The sequence below is a fragment of the Mus caroli genome, unplaced genomic scaffold (assembly GCF_978045245.1).
Source record: "Mus caroli unplaced genomic scaffold, Mus_caroli_1 scaffold_11, whole genome shotgun sequence".
NCBI classification, from domain to species: domain Eukaryota; kingdom Metazoa; phylum Chordata; class Mammalia; order Rodentia; family Muridae; genus Mus; species Mus caroli.
The window spans coordinates 62,010,510-62,026,950 of NW_028227266.1; the positions used below are offsets into that span (position 1 = coordinate 62,010,510).

At 37.8% G+C, this 16,441-nt stretch overlaps 1 protein-coding gene across 6 annotated transcripts in view; it reads right to left on the reverse strand.

Annotated features, from left to right (window-relative positions):
• Window positions 1–2,257: 2,257 nt before the first annotated feature.
• Iqch (IQ motif containing H) overlaps window positions 2,258–16,441 on the reverse strand; it is a 210,309-nt gene continuing 196,125 nt past the window's right edge. For 4 of the 6 annotated variants that reach the window (XM_085844697.1, XM_085844696.1, XM_085844698.1 and 1 more), the window contains 3 exons: window positions 9,541–9,602; window positions 5,996–6,104; window positions 2,258–2,677 (listed from right to left, as the gene is read on the reverse strand). In XM_085844697.1, coding sequence (XP_085700823.1) covers window positions 2,543–2,677; window positions 5,996–6,104; window positions 9,541–9,602 — 306 coding nt within the window. In that variant the 3' untranslated portion in view covers window positions 2,258–2,542. The remainder of the gene's footprint in view (window positions 2,678–5,995; window positions 6,105–9,540; window positions 9,603–16,441) is intronic. The other 2 variants (XM_021172751.3, XM_085844695.1) reach the window with 2 other exon arrangements.

The window sequence follows — 16,441 nt, forward strand, 5'->3', positions numbered from 1 at the left end:
TGGATATAATGTATCTTGGCCACATATGCCCCTCCCCCAGGCCCTTGCTTCAGTCCTCCGAGGACTGCTTTAGCAAGCTGATTTTATTATCAAGACATGTGCATAAATTAACTTGTTTTCCTATATTTTAGGAAACACAGTAGAATTTGCTATAAAAGAAAGCAAACCTATTGTGTACTATGCAGCAGGTGACATTAAACTTTCTACTTTATACAAAATGCTAAAATTCATGGCCAAGAGGAGCAAATCTCACATTTATTTTCACTTCACTAAAGCATGGAGTGAAATAATAATCTTACTAAATCTTGCGGGTTTTTTTCTCCCATATGTAAGATGAGGGCAGTAGTAATAAGTGTCTGTACGGATTTGCTGGGAAGATGCAGTAGAATTACAGAGCTTCTAGTCTAGCTATTATCTAGCCCTACTGAATGCTCAGTAGGTGGCAAGTATAAGTAGCTGATGGGCAGGAGGCATGCCAGTGGACCGAATGGTTGTCTGATCTACTGGTATGAGTTGGGCAGTATATTAAAGAAGATACTCACCAATAATGCTCTCCTAAGGAGTGTATACACTTTGCTAGTGCAGATCTTTAGCATTAGCTAGAATAGCTAATAGCATATCTCTTACAGAATTAGCTCTACTGTTCAGCAGAAAAATGACACATTTTACTTTTACTGACACAGGCCAGTAAAAATTCAGCAGTTCACCCCCACTTGACAATGTTTGGGGATACTTTTGGACACCATACACACATTAGCACATGTTCAAATTGAATTTAGTTTGCTAGCTCCACAATATCTTTGTAACATATATGTACTGAAAGATAATGGACTATGCTTCTTTGCAAATATTCTGTAATTAAAGCATTTTACTAATTTAATCTGCTCCTCTGTCTTCTTCTACTTAATTACTTGACATGATTGTTTTAGTTTACAGATAGTTTTGCCTTTCATTTTGAAGTTGTAGGTGTTTAGTCAGAGAGCCTTCTTCCTATCACTGTAGGGTGGACCTGAATCTGAAAAGGCCTGAGTTTAGAATTAAGTGTTTTCTGTTGCTAAATGAGGATGTATGCAAAGAAGGCAAGTGGTATTGTTTGAGAAACCAATCATGTGGTTAAAAAACCTACAGGAGAGTGAGCTCCTACCCTGTTGCCAGCAGCTCCAGGCTCAGCAGTGCTAATCACAGTCCACACTCGGAACTTCCCTATGGCTTTAATGGTTTTGTGAGGAGGGCTTTGGCCATGTGAATGATCCACTGCTGTGCTGAACAAAACGGAGACAGTTTTCTTTTAAAGTCCAGAGCAGATGAGAGCCATAAGGAGACAGAGGGTTTCATTTACTCTCAGGACATGACTGTGCCAGTGAACTAATGAGTCTCCTGGACCTTATGTTGCTCTGGCTTCGATAGAAGAGTGACTCTATCGGGCATGTAGCACTTCCTATTTGTCAAGTGTTTGGACAATAGGCTTCTCGTATGGATTAGAGAGATCTGGCAAGAAAAAGAGGTCATCACTGTACCTAGCACAGACAAAAACCTGGCTAATTAATGTATTTCCTACAATGGCTAAACAAAAGCAGACACACAGAGAAATGTTAATTTTATCACAAAAACTCTTAGCCTGTGGCAGAAGCAGTTTTAAAATGATTGAAATTCCACAGGCCAAACAAAACAAAACACCCCCAAACACCTCATTTCCTAAATAATGTGTGTTATAGACATAAAGATTGTTCTTTAAAACTGTATGTGATTTTGGAGTTGCACCTTGCCTGTTTTATCCTTCAGTAAAGTTGGCAGATGGAGAAATGTTTTTAGACAGTTATGAAGCACAGGCTGAGAGTGGCAGCACAGCTTAACTTAGCTATTTGCCCTTTAAAAGATACCGTTGACTTCAATTGTAAAAATCCTACTGTTGTATCATGCAGAAAACTAGCAACAGGAATTCTCATTCCAGCAAAAGGCTCCAATTACATAGTCTTAAACTCAGAGCAGATACTGCCACCTAGACACACTCTGATGCCACAGTTAACTCCACATTGGCTTTTCCTACTGTGTGACAGTGAGAACAAGTAATAAGGGCTTGGTACAATGTAGAATGGATGATAGAGTCATTTAAAACTGATGTCATTTATTTTGGGAAAAGAAGACACTTGTGCTTTGACAAATAGTGGTCATTCTGGTTTACTCGGTGTTTTAAATGCAGAAGCTAAGTGGCTTTTGGAAGCAGAAGAAAACTTGTAAAATGCAAGAAAGCGAGAGTGACTCACACAGTCACGAATTTACGGAGAAGCGGATGCAGTAGTGGGCTTTTTTTTCCCCCTCTATGGCTACTGTGGGAGGAGGAAGGGGTTCTTAGCACTCACACTGAAAACACCGGTAGGTTTAAATTTAATGAGTAAAATAACGTTGCATAGTAAACAAGATTTTAAAGATTACATTACAATTTATTCTGATTTATCTCTTGGCAAACAAAGGAAACTAACTTCCCTGCTTTTATACTAATTGCAAAGCAAACTTCTTTCTTGCTCTAGACAGGTATCCAAAGTCAGACTGTTTCTGAGTGTATCTCAACAGGCTCATAAAGGGTATCTTCCTCCTCTTTGCGCTGCTTTTCTCTTACAAATATCATTTTATTTTCTTCTGTTACTCCTAAAATGGTTTCAATATCATTAATGGTAGTCTGTGGACAACAGTAAAAACAATATTTATTACTTTAAAGACTTCTTATAACATCCACCCCTCAAACATTTCTCCCTTTTCAGAGTTCAGTGCACTTTAGATCAATTCTACTCAAAGTGAGTTGCACACATTGGCACCCATCCCATCCATACATCACTGGTTGTTAGACTTGTAAGTTTAAAAAGGGAGCTAGAACTCAAATGTTTGTGTACTAGAATTTTATGAGTCTAATGATGAAATCATTAGGTTTCTATTTTACACACTTTTAGTTTTTTTTTTTTACTCCATTTTTCTAATCAATTTGGTATACCTAATAAAAAGCATTAATCCATCATAGGTTAGAAAACAAACAGATTCTTCGGTAGATAATTTGAGAAGTACTGGATAGAACACTTTAAACAGGGGGCTAGTAGGCTGAAAGAATTTACTTCATTGTTTTCTGGGAACAAAACTGACACCTTCCCATTTTCCTTTATGTGTGTTAAGGAATTGTCTACATAATATGAGACATTCCTTTGTAATATAGAATTCAGTAGGCATGAATACTGTGTATTCCATAGCACCTTTAGCACCCCAAATAGGAACCCTGTGCCCGTTAGCATCTCCTCCCTTTCGTCCCTTTTCCCAAGCTCCTGGCAACTACTAACTCATCTCCTGTCCATGGATTGGCTTGCTTTGCTCACTTCATATAATGGAATCATATAGGGCTTATCTTTCTGTGACTGGTTTCTTTCACGTAGCATAATAGCTTCAACATTCATCCATGTTGTAGTACATACTGTCAGCACTTCATTCATTCCTTCATAAAAAGGTTGAACAATATTCCACAATAGTCTATTATATGACTGTTTTCCATATAATAAAATGGAATTCACTATTTTCTCACTTGACATACATTTGGGTTGTTTATATTTTTAGTTATTATGAATCATGCTTTAAGGAACCTTAATGTACACATTTTTATATGAATATATATTCTTGGATAAGAATAGAATTATTAGATTATATGATAATTTTATATTTACTTTATTAAGGAATTACCAAACTCTTTTACAACAATATGTGAAGGTTCTAGTCCCCACCCATTTTTCCAAAATTCTTGCAAATGTTTGTTATTTCTTTTCTTTTTGATAATAGCCATTTTAGCTAGGTATTGTATGTTGCCATGGCTTTGATTTACATTCCATTAATGACTTATGATGTTTAACATTTATTCATACATTGGCCACACACACACACACACACACACTTTGAAGACATATCTATTTCAGTTCTTTGCTTGCATAAGCCTTTCTATTATTGTCTTATAAGAATATTTCTATATACCCTCGATACGACAAGCTTCTCAAATATATACTTTGCAAATGTTTTGCCATATTCTATATTTTCTTTGATAAATCCAAATAATTTGTTTTTACTTTAGCCACTTCTGCTTTAAGCCATGGCTAATACAAAGTCATAAAGTTGTACACATGTGTTTCCTTCTAAGTATTTGATGGTTTTAACTCTTAAATTTTGGTTGTTGACCCAACCTAAGTAATTTTTGGAAAGGGTATCTAAGAGAAGTCCAACATTATTATTTGTAGGTTTTGTTTGTTCCAGTACCTTATATTAATAAGACTATTTTTCTTCCACTGAATCACTTTAGTACTCTTAGAAATTAATTGATCATAAAGTATGGGTTTATTTCTGTTATTCCCATTTCATCCTATTATGCATAAGTACATAAATAGTTTACTTAGCTTTGGAGCCAACTTTGGAGGCTGAAAGTCCAAGATTGGATACCTTTATCAATATAGCCTTTACCCCCTTAGCTTCATCAGAGCAGATGGCACCATGGGAACTCACGCAAAAGGAAGCGATTATATAGTGAGTCAGGAAGCCCAGAAAGTGGGGAGAGGCCAATCTTATGCTTTTGCAAGGACTAAATAGCATTCTTTGAGAACTGCATCTATGTCTTCTAAACAGGATTCCCCAATGAATTCCCTACTAGTTCATACCACCTCTCATAATGGGCAACTAAAGACCAAGCTTCTACCACATGAGCCACTGGAATATACATTCAAATTGAATCAAACCATCGCAGATTGCTTGGGAACTGAGCAATGGTGAAACACTGGGCCTTGCATAGGGAGACACATTTGTGGACCCCACTGTCCCAACCCAAAGATTCTGGTTTTGTTAATTTGTGTAGAGCCCAGGAATCTGTTGTCTCGGAAAGATGAGAGTCTAGTGTAGACTCTGGTAAAGAAACACAAATGGCTTTGCAAAATTAGCGACTCTTAAGTTCAAATTGACTTTGACTATTACTTGGTTTCAAAAAAAAAAAAAGAGATACTGGTAGTCAGTAGTTAGAAAGGGTGGGCTTGTCCTTGCACTTTGCAGTGTGAAAGCTCAGAAGCACCAGTTTGCTCTAATTTGATCATTTTAGAGAAAATAAATTATTAATTAATTAATTCCTGTCAAATTCTCAGTCATGGTGTACAAAAACCAGTGGTCAGTGTCTTAGATCTTAAATCATTTTGAAGAGTGACACATTGTAATTAAAGGGGCTAAACCCTAACTTAAGTAAAAAAAAATGTAGTTTTACTTGAGATTTCTATTTAAGAGAAAAACAACATGTGATTTTCCATTTGAGTCCTTAGATATATGTGATTCATTTAAACAAGGCAGAGGCCTAGGCTGGGAGTTGTATCAGGACAGGCCATCAGCTCTTTTCAGCAGTTGTCTTCTGCATTCTAGAACTTGGGAGATTTTGGATCTTTAGAGGCCACATGGAGACTTAAAAGGGTTGATGGTGAAGGACCACCTCACTGTGGAGAAATGGGGTGGGTGGATATCCCACATGGATGCTAGGGTTTTTTTTTTTTTTTTTTCTGCTTCTCGTTAACACACACTGTTCTTGGGTCTGGGAGTCTGGTTTTAGAAGCGAGGCTCCCCTGGAATCACTAAGCAGACATGCACTATGTGAAGTACAAGTAAGTGCATAATAAATTAGTTACAGTCTAGAGTTTTGGTTCCATTGTGACGTTTCAGTTTCACCTCCAACATCAGAGAGCCCTGTTGTCTCATGAGCCTGGCTTTCAAAATGGCAGCGAGTTAAAGCAAGTCTACTATATTTCAAAGAAAAAGTTTCAAACTATTAAATTTAACTAACGGGTTCAGTTGGAACCTTACAAAATTGACCCTGCTCATTGTAAAATATGTACTGCTTATAAGAAAAAAAGAGATGGTTTAGCACTTGTTTACAATACAGCATGAGGTATTTTCAGCCCTTGTATAGAAATTAACCAGGATCGTTAGTTAATTAACACCTCACCTTAAAATTGGTCTCGCCTTGCATATCAGGTGCTGATATTTCTTGATGGATGATGAAGAGATTGCGAGCAAAGGTCATGAGGACCCCCTGGAGATCCACACCGATTGTTCTGTTAATGATATCCAAACAAATGAGTTTACCAGCGATTCTCCTCACATGCTTAAAAACAATCGCCCTCTCATTTGTGTGGCTGGTGATGGAATTTAATGAGTATTTTCAATCTCACAAGGTGGCAATCTTCAGGGAGATATGAAAGATGAGACTCCATTTTAACTTGTCAACAGAAAGGATTTGTGTAATAAATATTTTTTATTAATCAACTTAGCAGAATATAGCAATAGGTTCAGTCATTTCTAGTAAAAGGCTACTACTAAGTTAGGACAGCAGTGCTGACTTTGAAAAGAATCATTGCTAAATGTTGTACATTTAGCATCTCTGGTTTCTGGAAGCATGCTTGAGTTTTATTTTCTATTTCACGTGAACAAGTAATTTCTGCTACTTGTGAGTAGCTCATGTTCAAGACACATGTTCCCATTCATGAACAGCTGCTGTTATTCTATACCATTTATACCAAGGCCAGAGAACATGTCAGACAAGTAGATTATTGTGTGCTTTAATGTGAGAAAATTCAGAGAGCTTTCTAGCTATTTTTTAGACCTTATCAAAGGGAAAGCAAAACTGGTTAAGTGTATGGATTGTTATTATTATTATTATTATTACATAGAGTCTCATTATATAGCCCTGGCTGGACTAGAACTCACAGAGATCTGCCTACCATGGCCAGGGATTAAAGGCATGTACCACGATGCCTGGCATGAGTGGATTAATTTTTAATAAGTGTTACTTCCTAAGGGAGATAACACTTAAAGGAGATGAACCTTAGGTCAACTGCAAAAATGAAGATATTGGAGGAGACTACATCTATAGTCATCACTGAAAACAAGCCCTAAAACCAAAGCCTCAGGTTCCTAAAACTGGAGTTCAGATGTTTTTGTTTTTGCTGTTTGTTTGTTTGTTTGTTCTGTCTTGCCACTGGCTAACTTTGTGGAAGCTACTTAACTCTGGGTCTTCATCTCCTTTTTCTACCAATGAATGACTTGAACTAAAACAGTGATTCTGAGCTTTTTGAGTTACATTCCCCAAATACAAGGACAGGCCTACCCCTTCTATGAACAACCATTAGAAAATACATTTCTTATAAGAAGTCAAATAAGCCTGGAGTAGTTTCACATGCCTTTCATCCTGACACTGGGAGGCAGAGACAGACAGATCTCTGAGTTCCAGGCTGGCCTGGTCATGTTACATAGTGGGTTCTACAAACAAAGAAATAAATCACATCAAAATCAACTCCAGACTGAGTAATTTTTAAAAGTTATTTGTATTTTCTTACCAGAATTAGTGTAAGACCCTGGGTTCTTAGGGCAACAGATTGCAAGCCAAGATCTGGGGTTGGGCAGCTGAGAATGTGTGTCTTCACTAAGCTTCTTAGCAGTTTTCATGTATACATGAGATCCATTTTAAAAACTATAGGTATGTGTGTGAATGTATGATATTTTGTCTAAAATAGTTAAATGCCTTCTTTGAAATTTTGAGAATTTTCTCCATATTCCCCTTCCTTGGAATTTCTCCTTTATCTGTATCTTCCAGATACTACTTAGAATAAATGGAGTTGTGGTGAAGTTATTTCAGGAAAGCCAGACCACATGTCTCCTCTTGAAGTGTCTCCCATTTTTCCTCAAAGGGTGGCTGACTGGTGCTCTATACCTGGCATGACATGATTTCAGTAATGCCAAACAAAGCCCAGCCATCTCCTAAAAAGCCTTTATTAAAGTCCTGGAGAAAATTAAGGATTATCTTTTTTCTGTATAATTGTATAAAAGGAGACCATCATCTGGACACTTCCTTCTAAATACCCTATCCTTAACTGTCTGTTAGCTTAATGCAATTCCTTTTGTGTAGCTGTCAGTCTACCCCTTCATTCAGGTAGACACAAGTGAAAATTCAAGGGCATCTTCAATTGTGTCTAATATTCAGAAAAAGTAAATCAGCAATTCTTACAAACAATTATGTATCTTAATGCACGAAAGTCCAATAACCATAACATAACTAGGTTCTATCTGCAAAGATGCCACTTACTATAACTTTAGTGAACAAGATATATGGTGAGGATCACTGGATAGATAGAGATCTGCTTTGGGACCCAGGCAAGTCACATCTCTCCTCTAAGCCTATTTCTGACCTATAACAATTAACAAGTTCCATCCTGCTCTAACATTCTCTAGCTCCTGATTGTAGTAAGGGATGAGAAAATGAAGGGGCATACAACATAGCAGAAAAGGCAGAGAATCTGAAGTCTGTGTCAGTGGTGCCTTTTCAGTAGAATGTGTGTCTAGCAGTGACTTTCTAGGAAGTACACTGATAGGACCATTTCTGCAGCTGAAGCTGGGATGCAGGTCAAGACCCCCTCCCCCCTTATGCTTTTCAGATTGTCTGTGGTTGAAATTTTCCTAATGATGTGAGCTGGTTGCCTCAGATGACCTGTTTCTACCCACCTGAATCCTAGGTCTGGGTTTGGCCTGCCACCTTGTCCTGTGTGCATGAGGGCTTATCTAGTTGTAGCCTGAGGGCACCTTGCCCTTTGTAATTCATCGTTCATGCCAGCTGGTGGACAGTGAGAGTGCATATCTCTGTGTTCTGATTTTTAGTTCTTGTATGTTCCTGAACTTTTGTACTTGGAGCTTGCATCTCTCCCATTTAATTAGATTCCTACTTGGAAAATACTAATTTTTAAAATTAGCTTGCCAACATCAAATCCAATTGGCCACTTTGTTTGCCTGGTCACAGAAATTGCCTTTTTTCATTGCTTCTGCCCTAGGAACACACTGGCACATCTGTAGAATGTAAACATCAGGGTTAGTGTTCAGAGCAAGGAGGCAGCTGAAGGATAGGATATCACTGGGAAGCAGAAGGCAGCTCCTTTCTTAGCCCCTGCTAGATATAAATACCAGGGCAAATGAAATGAATGCATGTTTGTGCTGCAGCCACATTCTATCTCCGAAGGGGAAGAAAGAGCATTTCCACATGCAGAAGCATCAATAGGGGTGAATGGCTTTGCCATGAGGACTCTGTTCAGCATACACATTCTCTGAGAAGATTGCATCCAGACACAAACTGGCTCCAGCCCTACTTTTTGGAAGAACATCTGCCCAGGTCACCGGATTATTATTCTAAGTAAGCCAGAATGACAACTTGCTTTTCACAACTGGATCATCTGAACTAGCTCCCTATGAATAAGATCTGAGCCTTATATGTGTGTAAGCTTATGTTAAATGTAGATTCCTACCTCATAATTGTGGATAACTAGATTTAGAAACTTGACACCAACATCTACAGGCACTTTGTAAAGTACTTGAGGCTCTAAATAAAATAAGATAGACTTCTGATAAATAAGCATGCTGAGTAAAATTCAAGAGAAGAGCCCATCTTATTGGTTGATAAAGACATTTTAAAGCTTATTACAACTTATAGACATACTTCATACTTACAACATGCCCAACTTGTATCTCTTCAGAGATTCATATAATATAAAAACAGTTCCTTGTCTGTCCTGTAAGGTTTCAGTGAGAAGAAAACAAATAGCTTATTTATATAGGAAACAAAGACCATATAGTGTAACACAGGTAACAAGATTGATAAGAATTGAAATCTAGAGCTTCCATTAAGTACCATATAAAGGGGCTGCCCCCAGAAAAGGGAGACAGTATGCTCTAGTGTGGTACTTTTATTTAGTATGTTTCTTACAACGCTTAAATTAGAATTTTCTATTGCATCTGTTAAGACAGGATCTTCACAGACATTATCTAAGCTCAGAATTCTTGGACTTTGCCTTTTAGGTCCTTCTTAGCTGATTTATTACATCAAAAATTGAAAAACAGGTATACACACATATACATATATATAGAGAGAGACAGAGGTGTGTTTGTGTGTCTATGTGTGTGTGTGTAAAAGAATTTGAGGGTGAGGGAGATAGCTCAAGTGGTTAAGTGCCTATTTTACAAGCATGAAAATCAAAGGTTTATATCAAGAACTCACATATTATAAAAGCTGGTTGAAGGGGCACATTAATGACCCTAGCATTGGTATAGAGGCAAGTTAATCCCTGGGACTTGCTGGCTAAGCAGCCTGCCTAGCCTAATTGGTGAGCTCCAGGTTAGTGAGAAACTGAGGAATGACAGACAAAGTTGTCTGTCCTCTGACCATCACAGGCACATAGCCGCACATGTATGTGTAGTACCTGTATGCACACACATGAACATGTGTGCACATATATACACAAACGAATCTGAGTTTCAGTGTATAGCATACCCTACTGCTTTATCACATAGATTTTATAGCTCTGTAAATGATGGTTTAAAATACTATCTGTGTTGGTTTGAAGGAGAATGGTCCCCATAGGCTCATATGTTTGAATGTTTGGTTCTAAGATTTTGGAACTCTTTTGGGAAGGATTAGGAAGTATGGCCTTGTTGGGGGAGCTATGTTACCAGGGATAGAGGGATAGGATTTGAGCTCTCTCTCTCTCTCTCTCTCTCTCTCTCTCCTCTCTCTCTCTCTCTCTCTCTCTCTCTCTCTCTCTCTCTCTCTCTCTCTCTCTCTCTCTCTCTTCTTCCGGCATGTGGATCAGATCTAAACTCTCAGCTACTGCTCCCAGCACCATACCTGCCCACTGCTGTGCTTCCCTCTATGGTGGTCATGGACTCACTCTCTCAAACTGTAAGCAAGCCCTCAATTAAATATTTTCTTTTGTAAGTGTTGCCTTGGTCATGGTATCTCTTTGTAGCAATAGAACAGTAACTAAGGAAGAAAAGAAGTTGGTACCAGTGAGTGGTGTATTGCAGTGGCAGGCCTTATCATGTGGGTTGTTGGAAGAATGTGGACTTTGGGACTTTAGATAAGGAAAATTGTTGAATGCCATAAATAGGGCTTAACAGCCATCCTAATAAGAATGTGGAAGACAGTAGGGCTGAGAGAAATGTGAACTGTGGAGGCCCAGCTTAAGAGGTTTTGGGGGGAACAAAGTTAGTAACTGAGCTAGAGACCTCTTATGATGTTTTGGTTAAAAAAAAAGGCTTCTTTCTGCCCTTGTTACACACACACACACACACACACACACACACACACACACACTAAAAAGAAAGAAGGAAAGAGAGAGGAAGGACCAAGCAACAGAACAGTAATTAAGACAAATAGTTTAAATTGAAGTTTAGCTTTTAATGACTGTAACATTCAAAAGTTTAGTGCAAAACTTGAGAGAAGGATGGCTCAGTGGTTAAGAGTACACACTGTTCTTGCAGAAAATCTTAATTCTGTTTGCACCACTCACATCAGGTACTCACAACTGTCTAGGGACCCAAGGGCCATCCTCTATCTTGTGAGGGCACCCACACCAGGAATATATGCTACCCCCCAAAACATATCTACAAACGAATACACATACCCAAAATTACTAGACTCCTGGGAACACAAACACACATAATTAGAAGTAAAGCTAAGAACTCAGCTTAGCTCTTTTGGACTAGCCCTCTCAGCCTTCTCTTCTAGCCTGTCTCCATTCCTGTCTGTCATCTGTCGGCTCATCATAGAAGCACTTCACAGCCACAACATTTTTCTGAGATCCAGAGAATGCAACAACAACCAAAGTATAGAACATCTAACCAACAAAGACTAGATACAGACACCAAGACACCTTAAACATCATAACTTGAGATACAAAGATAGCAGTGCAAAACACAAACTTGAAGAGCCAAGACAATATGCCTTCTCTATAAGTCTTTAACCCTAATGCAGTAGACCCTGAGAAATGCAATATTTGTGAAACACAAGTCAAAGACTTTAAGATAGCAATTATGAATATGTTCAAGGACCTTAAAGAGGATATGAATAAATCCCTTAATGAAGTCTGTGAAAACAAACAGTTCAATGAAATAATGAAAGTAAAACAGAAAAAAATGGACTCATTAAAGAAAACCCAAACTGAAAAAAAAAAAACTGTAAATGAGAATTGTAGGATGTCAAACAAAACCCTCAGTGGTAAGCCTTACCAGCAGATTATGAGACAGAAGAAAGAGTGTTGAAGGTAAGGTTAAAAAAAATTATATAGCTCTACTAAAAAAAAAGTTGGGGCTGGAGAGATGGCTCAGTGGTTAAGAGCACTGACTGCTTTTACAGAGGTCCTGAGTTCAATTCCCAGCAACCATATGATGGCTCACAACCATCTGTAATGGGATCCAGTGCCCTCTTCTGGTGTGTCTAAGAGAGCAACAGTGTACTCATACACATAAAATAAATAAATCTTAAAAAAAGAAAGTTAAACCTAAAAGACAGTCTAGGCACAAAACATTCAGGAAATATGGGACACTATGAAAAGACAAAATCTATGCATTATAAGGATAAAGGATGAAGAAATCCAAGACATGGAAACTATTTCTTAAAGTACATAGAAAAATTCCCTAGTCTACAGAAGGAGGTACCTATAAGGTAAAAGAAGTATATAGAACAGCAAAATGACAGGACCAGAGAAGAAATTCCCCAAACTGGAAAACTTACATCAGTGACTGTTTTGACATATATAACATACCAAAGTTAAATTAAGATCAATTTAGCAATGTAAACAGACCCATAGCCCCTAAATGAAACAAAGTAGTAATTAAAAGTTTCCCAATCAAAACAAACAAACAAATCAATGAACAACTCCAAGGCCAGACATATTTATTGCAGCATTCTCCCAAATCTTCAAAGGAGAATTAATGCCAATACCTCTCAAATTATTTCACAAAATATAAACTGAAGGCACCTTTCCTAATTCTTTTTTTTTAATATTTTTTTATTACGTATTTTCCTCAATTACATTTCCAATGCTATCCCAAAAGTCCCCCATACCCTCCCCCCCACTCCCCTACCCACCCACTACCACTTCTTGGCTTTGGCGTTCCCCTGTAATGAGGCATATAAAGTTTGCACGACCAATGGGCCTCTCTTTCCACTGATGGCCGACCAGGCCATCTTCTGATTCATATGCAGGTAGAGACACAAGCTCAGGGGGGGAGGGGGTACTGGTTAGTTCATATTGTTGTTCCACCTATAGGATTGCAGATCCCTTTAGCTCCTAGGTTACTTTCTCTAGCTCCTCCATTGGGGGCCCTGTGATCCATCCAATAGCTGACTGTGAGCATCCACTTCTGTGTTTGCTAGGCCCCGGCATAGTCTCACAAGAGAGAGCTATATCTGGGTCCTTTCAGCAAAATCTTGCTAGTGTATGCAATGGTGTCAGCATTTGGAAGCTGATTATGGGATGGATCCCCGGATATGGTAGTCTCTAGATGGTCCATCTTTTCGTCTCAGCTCCAAACTTTGTCTCTGTAACTCCTTCCATGGGTGTTTGTTCCCAATTCTAAGAAGGGGCAAAGTGTCCACACTTTGGTCTTCGTTCTTCTTGAGTTTCATGTGTTTAGCAAATTGTATCTTATATCTTGTGTATTCTAAGTTTGTGGGCTAATATCCATTTATCAGTGAGTACATATTGTGTGAGTTCTTTTGTGATTGGGTTACCTCAGTCAGGATGATGCCCTCCAGGTCCATCCATTTGCCTAGGAATTTCATAAATTCATTCTTTTTAATAGCTGAGTAGTACTCCATTGTGTAAATGTACCACATTTTTTGTATCCATTCCTCTGTTGAGGGGCATCTGGGTTCTTTCCAGCCTCTGGCTATTATAAATAAGGCTGCTATGAACATAGTGGAGCATGTGTCCTTCTTACCGGTTGGAATATCTTCTGGATATATGCCCAGGAGAGGTATTGTGGGATTCTCTGGTAGTTATTGTTCTGATACCAAAACCATACAAAGACCCAACAATAAAAGAAAATTATAAACCAATATTCCATATGAATATGGATACAAAAATTCTCAATAAAATACTTTCAAACTCAATCCAAGAACACATTAAAAAATTGCTCACCGTGATGCTTCATTCCAGAGATGCAGGACTGGTTCAACATATATAAATTAAACAGACTGAACAATGAAAACCAGATGATTATCTCATTAGATTTAGAAAAAGGCCTTTGACAAAATCCAACATCTCTCCATTATAAAAGTCCTGGAGAAACTAGGGTAGAAGGGGCACACCTCAGTAAGGACAGTTTACAGTAAGCCCATAGCCAACATCAACTTAAGCAGGGGGAGACTTGAAGTATTTCCACTACAATCCGAGCAAGACAAGGAGGGATGACCTACTTCCTCAATATGGTACTCAAGGCTTAGCTAGAATACAGGTGAAGGCCCTCAAGGGATACAAATAGGAAAGGAAGAAGTCAAAATATTTTTATTTGCAGGTAAAATGATTTTTATACAAAAGACCTGAAAACTCCACCAGAAAACATCTACCTCTGATAAACACTTTGAGCAAGGTAGCAAGATACAAAATTAACACACAAAAGCCAGTAGCCTTCAATATACAAATAATAGACTGAGAAAGAAATCAGGGAAACAGTACCTTTCAAAATAGTCCCACCAAAACAACAACAAAAAACCTCAGGGATAGTTCTAACCAAGCAAATGAAAGTCTTGTATAATAAAACCTTTAAGATATTAAAGAAATTGAAAGACACCAGAAGATGGGAAGATCTGCCACCCTCATGGCTATACAATTAATACAGTGAAAATAGCCATCCTACCAACAGCAATCTATAGATTCAACACAATCCCCATAAAATTTCAATACAATTCTTTACAGAAATTGAAAGGATAAATTTTATATTCATATGTAAATACAAAATGCCATAATAGCTAAAACAATTCTGAATAATAAGCGAACAGCTGGAGGTATCACCATCCCAGATCTCGAGTTGTACTATAGCTATAATAATAAAAACAGCATGGTTACTGATATTTTAAACACACGTGTTCATCGATGGACTAGAATTGAAGACCCAGATCATACATCAACACACAAGATTTTTGACAAGTAAAAAAAATACACATTAGAGAAAAGACAGCATCTTCAACAAATGGTTCTGGCTTATGGCTGCATTAGAAGAATGCAAATATTTATCATCTTGTACAAAACTCAAATCCAAGTGGACCAAAAACATCATCATAAGACCATATGCCCTGAATGTGGTTAAAAGATAAAGTGGGGAATAGGGTTGAATTTATCAGCAAAGAAAGATAGTTTCTGAACATAGCATGGGTAGGATAGGTTGTAAGACCAACAATTAATAAATGGAACCTCATCAAGCTGTATGACAAAGGACAAGATCATTTGCAGCCTACAGAATGGGAAAAGATCTTTCCTAATCATATGTAGGCTTAATGTTTTATACACTGTGTAAAGTTTACTCTTGTGTTATTCAAATGCTGATTTCTCCAACCTCATAGCTTGTTTCAATCCAGATATGGCATTGTAACGCATTTCCTGTGTCATGTCAAGTTTATGTAAATAATTCTTACCATTTATTTTCTACTTTGTCAATAAATGCTAATCACCCAGTGGCTGGGCAGAATAGAGAATAGGGAGGGACATGCATCCATCAGAGGAAGGAGAGGAGGAGAGAGGAGATTCAGATCAGCAGGGAGGATGGAGGAATTGGAGCTGTAAAGAAGGGGTCCGAAGGACTAGATCAATAATAATATGCAAGTATTGTGTGATGGGGCTGGGAGGTAGCCAGATTAGCATAGAAAGTTAAGGTAGATCATTAAACTGCTCAGCTATTGAGATGCAGTTTTAAGTAAATCTTAATATTTATGTATTTGGTTTTTGAGGACTGGCATAAAGTAAAGAAATACAAACATTGGATTAATTCAGTTTACATTTATAAGAATACTTCATTTACAATCATATACCTGATAGAGGCTTTATCTAAAATGTAAAGAATTTTTTAAAAACCTGAACTAAAAAAAAAAAAAAAAAAAAAAAAAACCAAATAACCCAATATAAAAATGGAGTTCAGAACTAAGTAAAAGTTCTCAAAAGGTGAGACACAATGGCTGAGAAACACTTATAGAAATGTTCAACATCCTTGATCATCAGGGAAATGCAAATTAAAGCTACTTTGAGATTTTCTCTTATACCAGTCAGAATGGCCAAAGTGAGTAAACCAAATGATAACATATGCTAGTGAGAAAGGGGAGGAGGGAACAATTATTCATTCCTAGTGGGAGTGCAAACTTGTACAGCCACTATAGAAATCAGTGTGGTAGTTCCTTATGATGTTGGGAATTGGTCTACGTCCAAATGCAGGTATATACTCTTGAGCATATACCCAAAGAATTCTACATGCTACTAAAGAGACATTTGCTGTGACTCTGAAGAACCCTCACTAATACACTTGCTCAATCATGTTTATTGCTATTATATTCATAATAGCCAGAAACTAGGAAACAGCT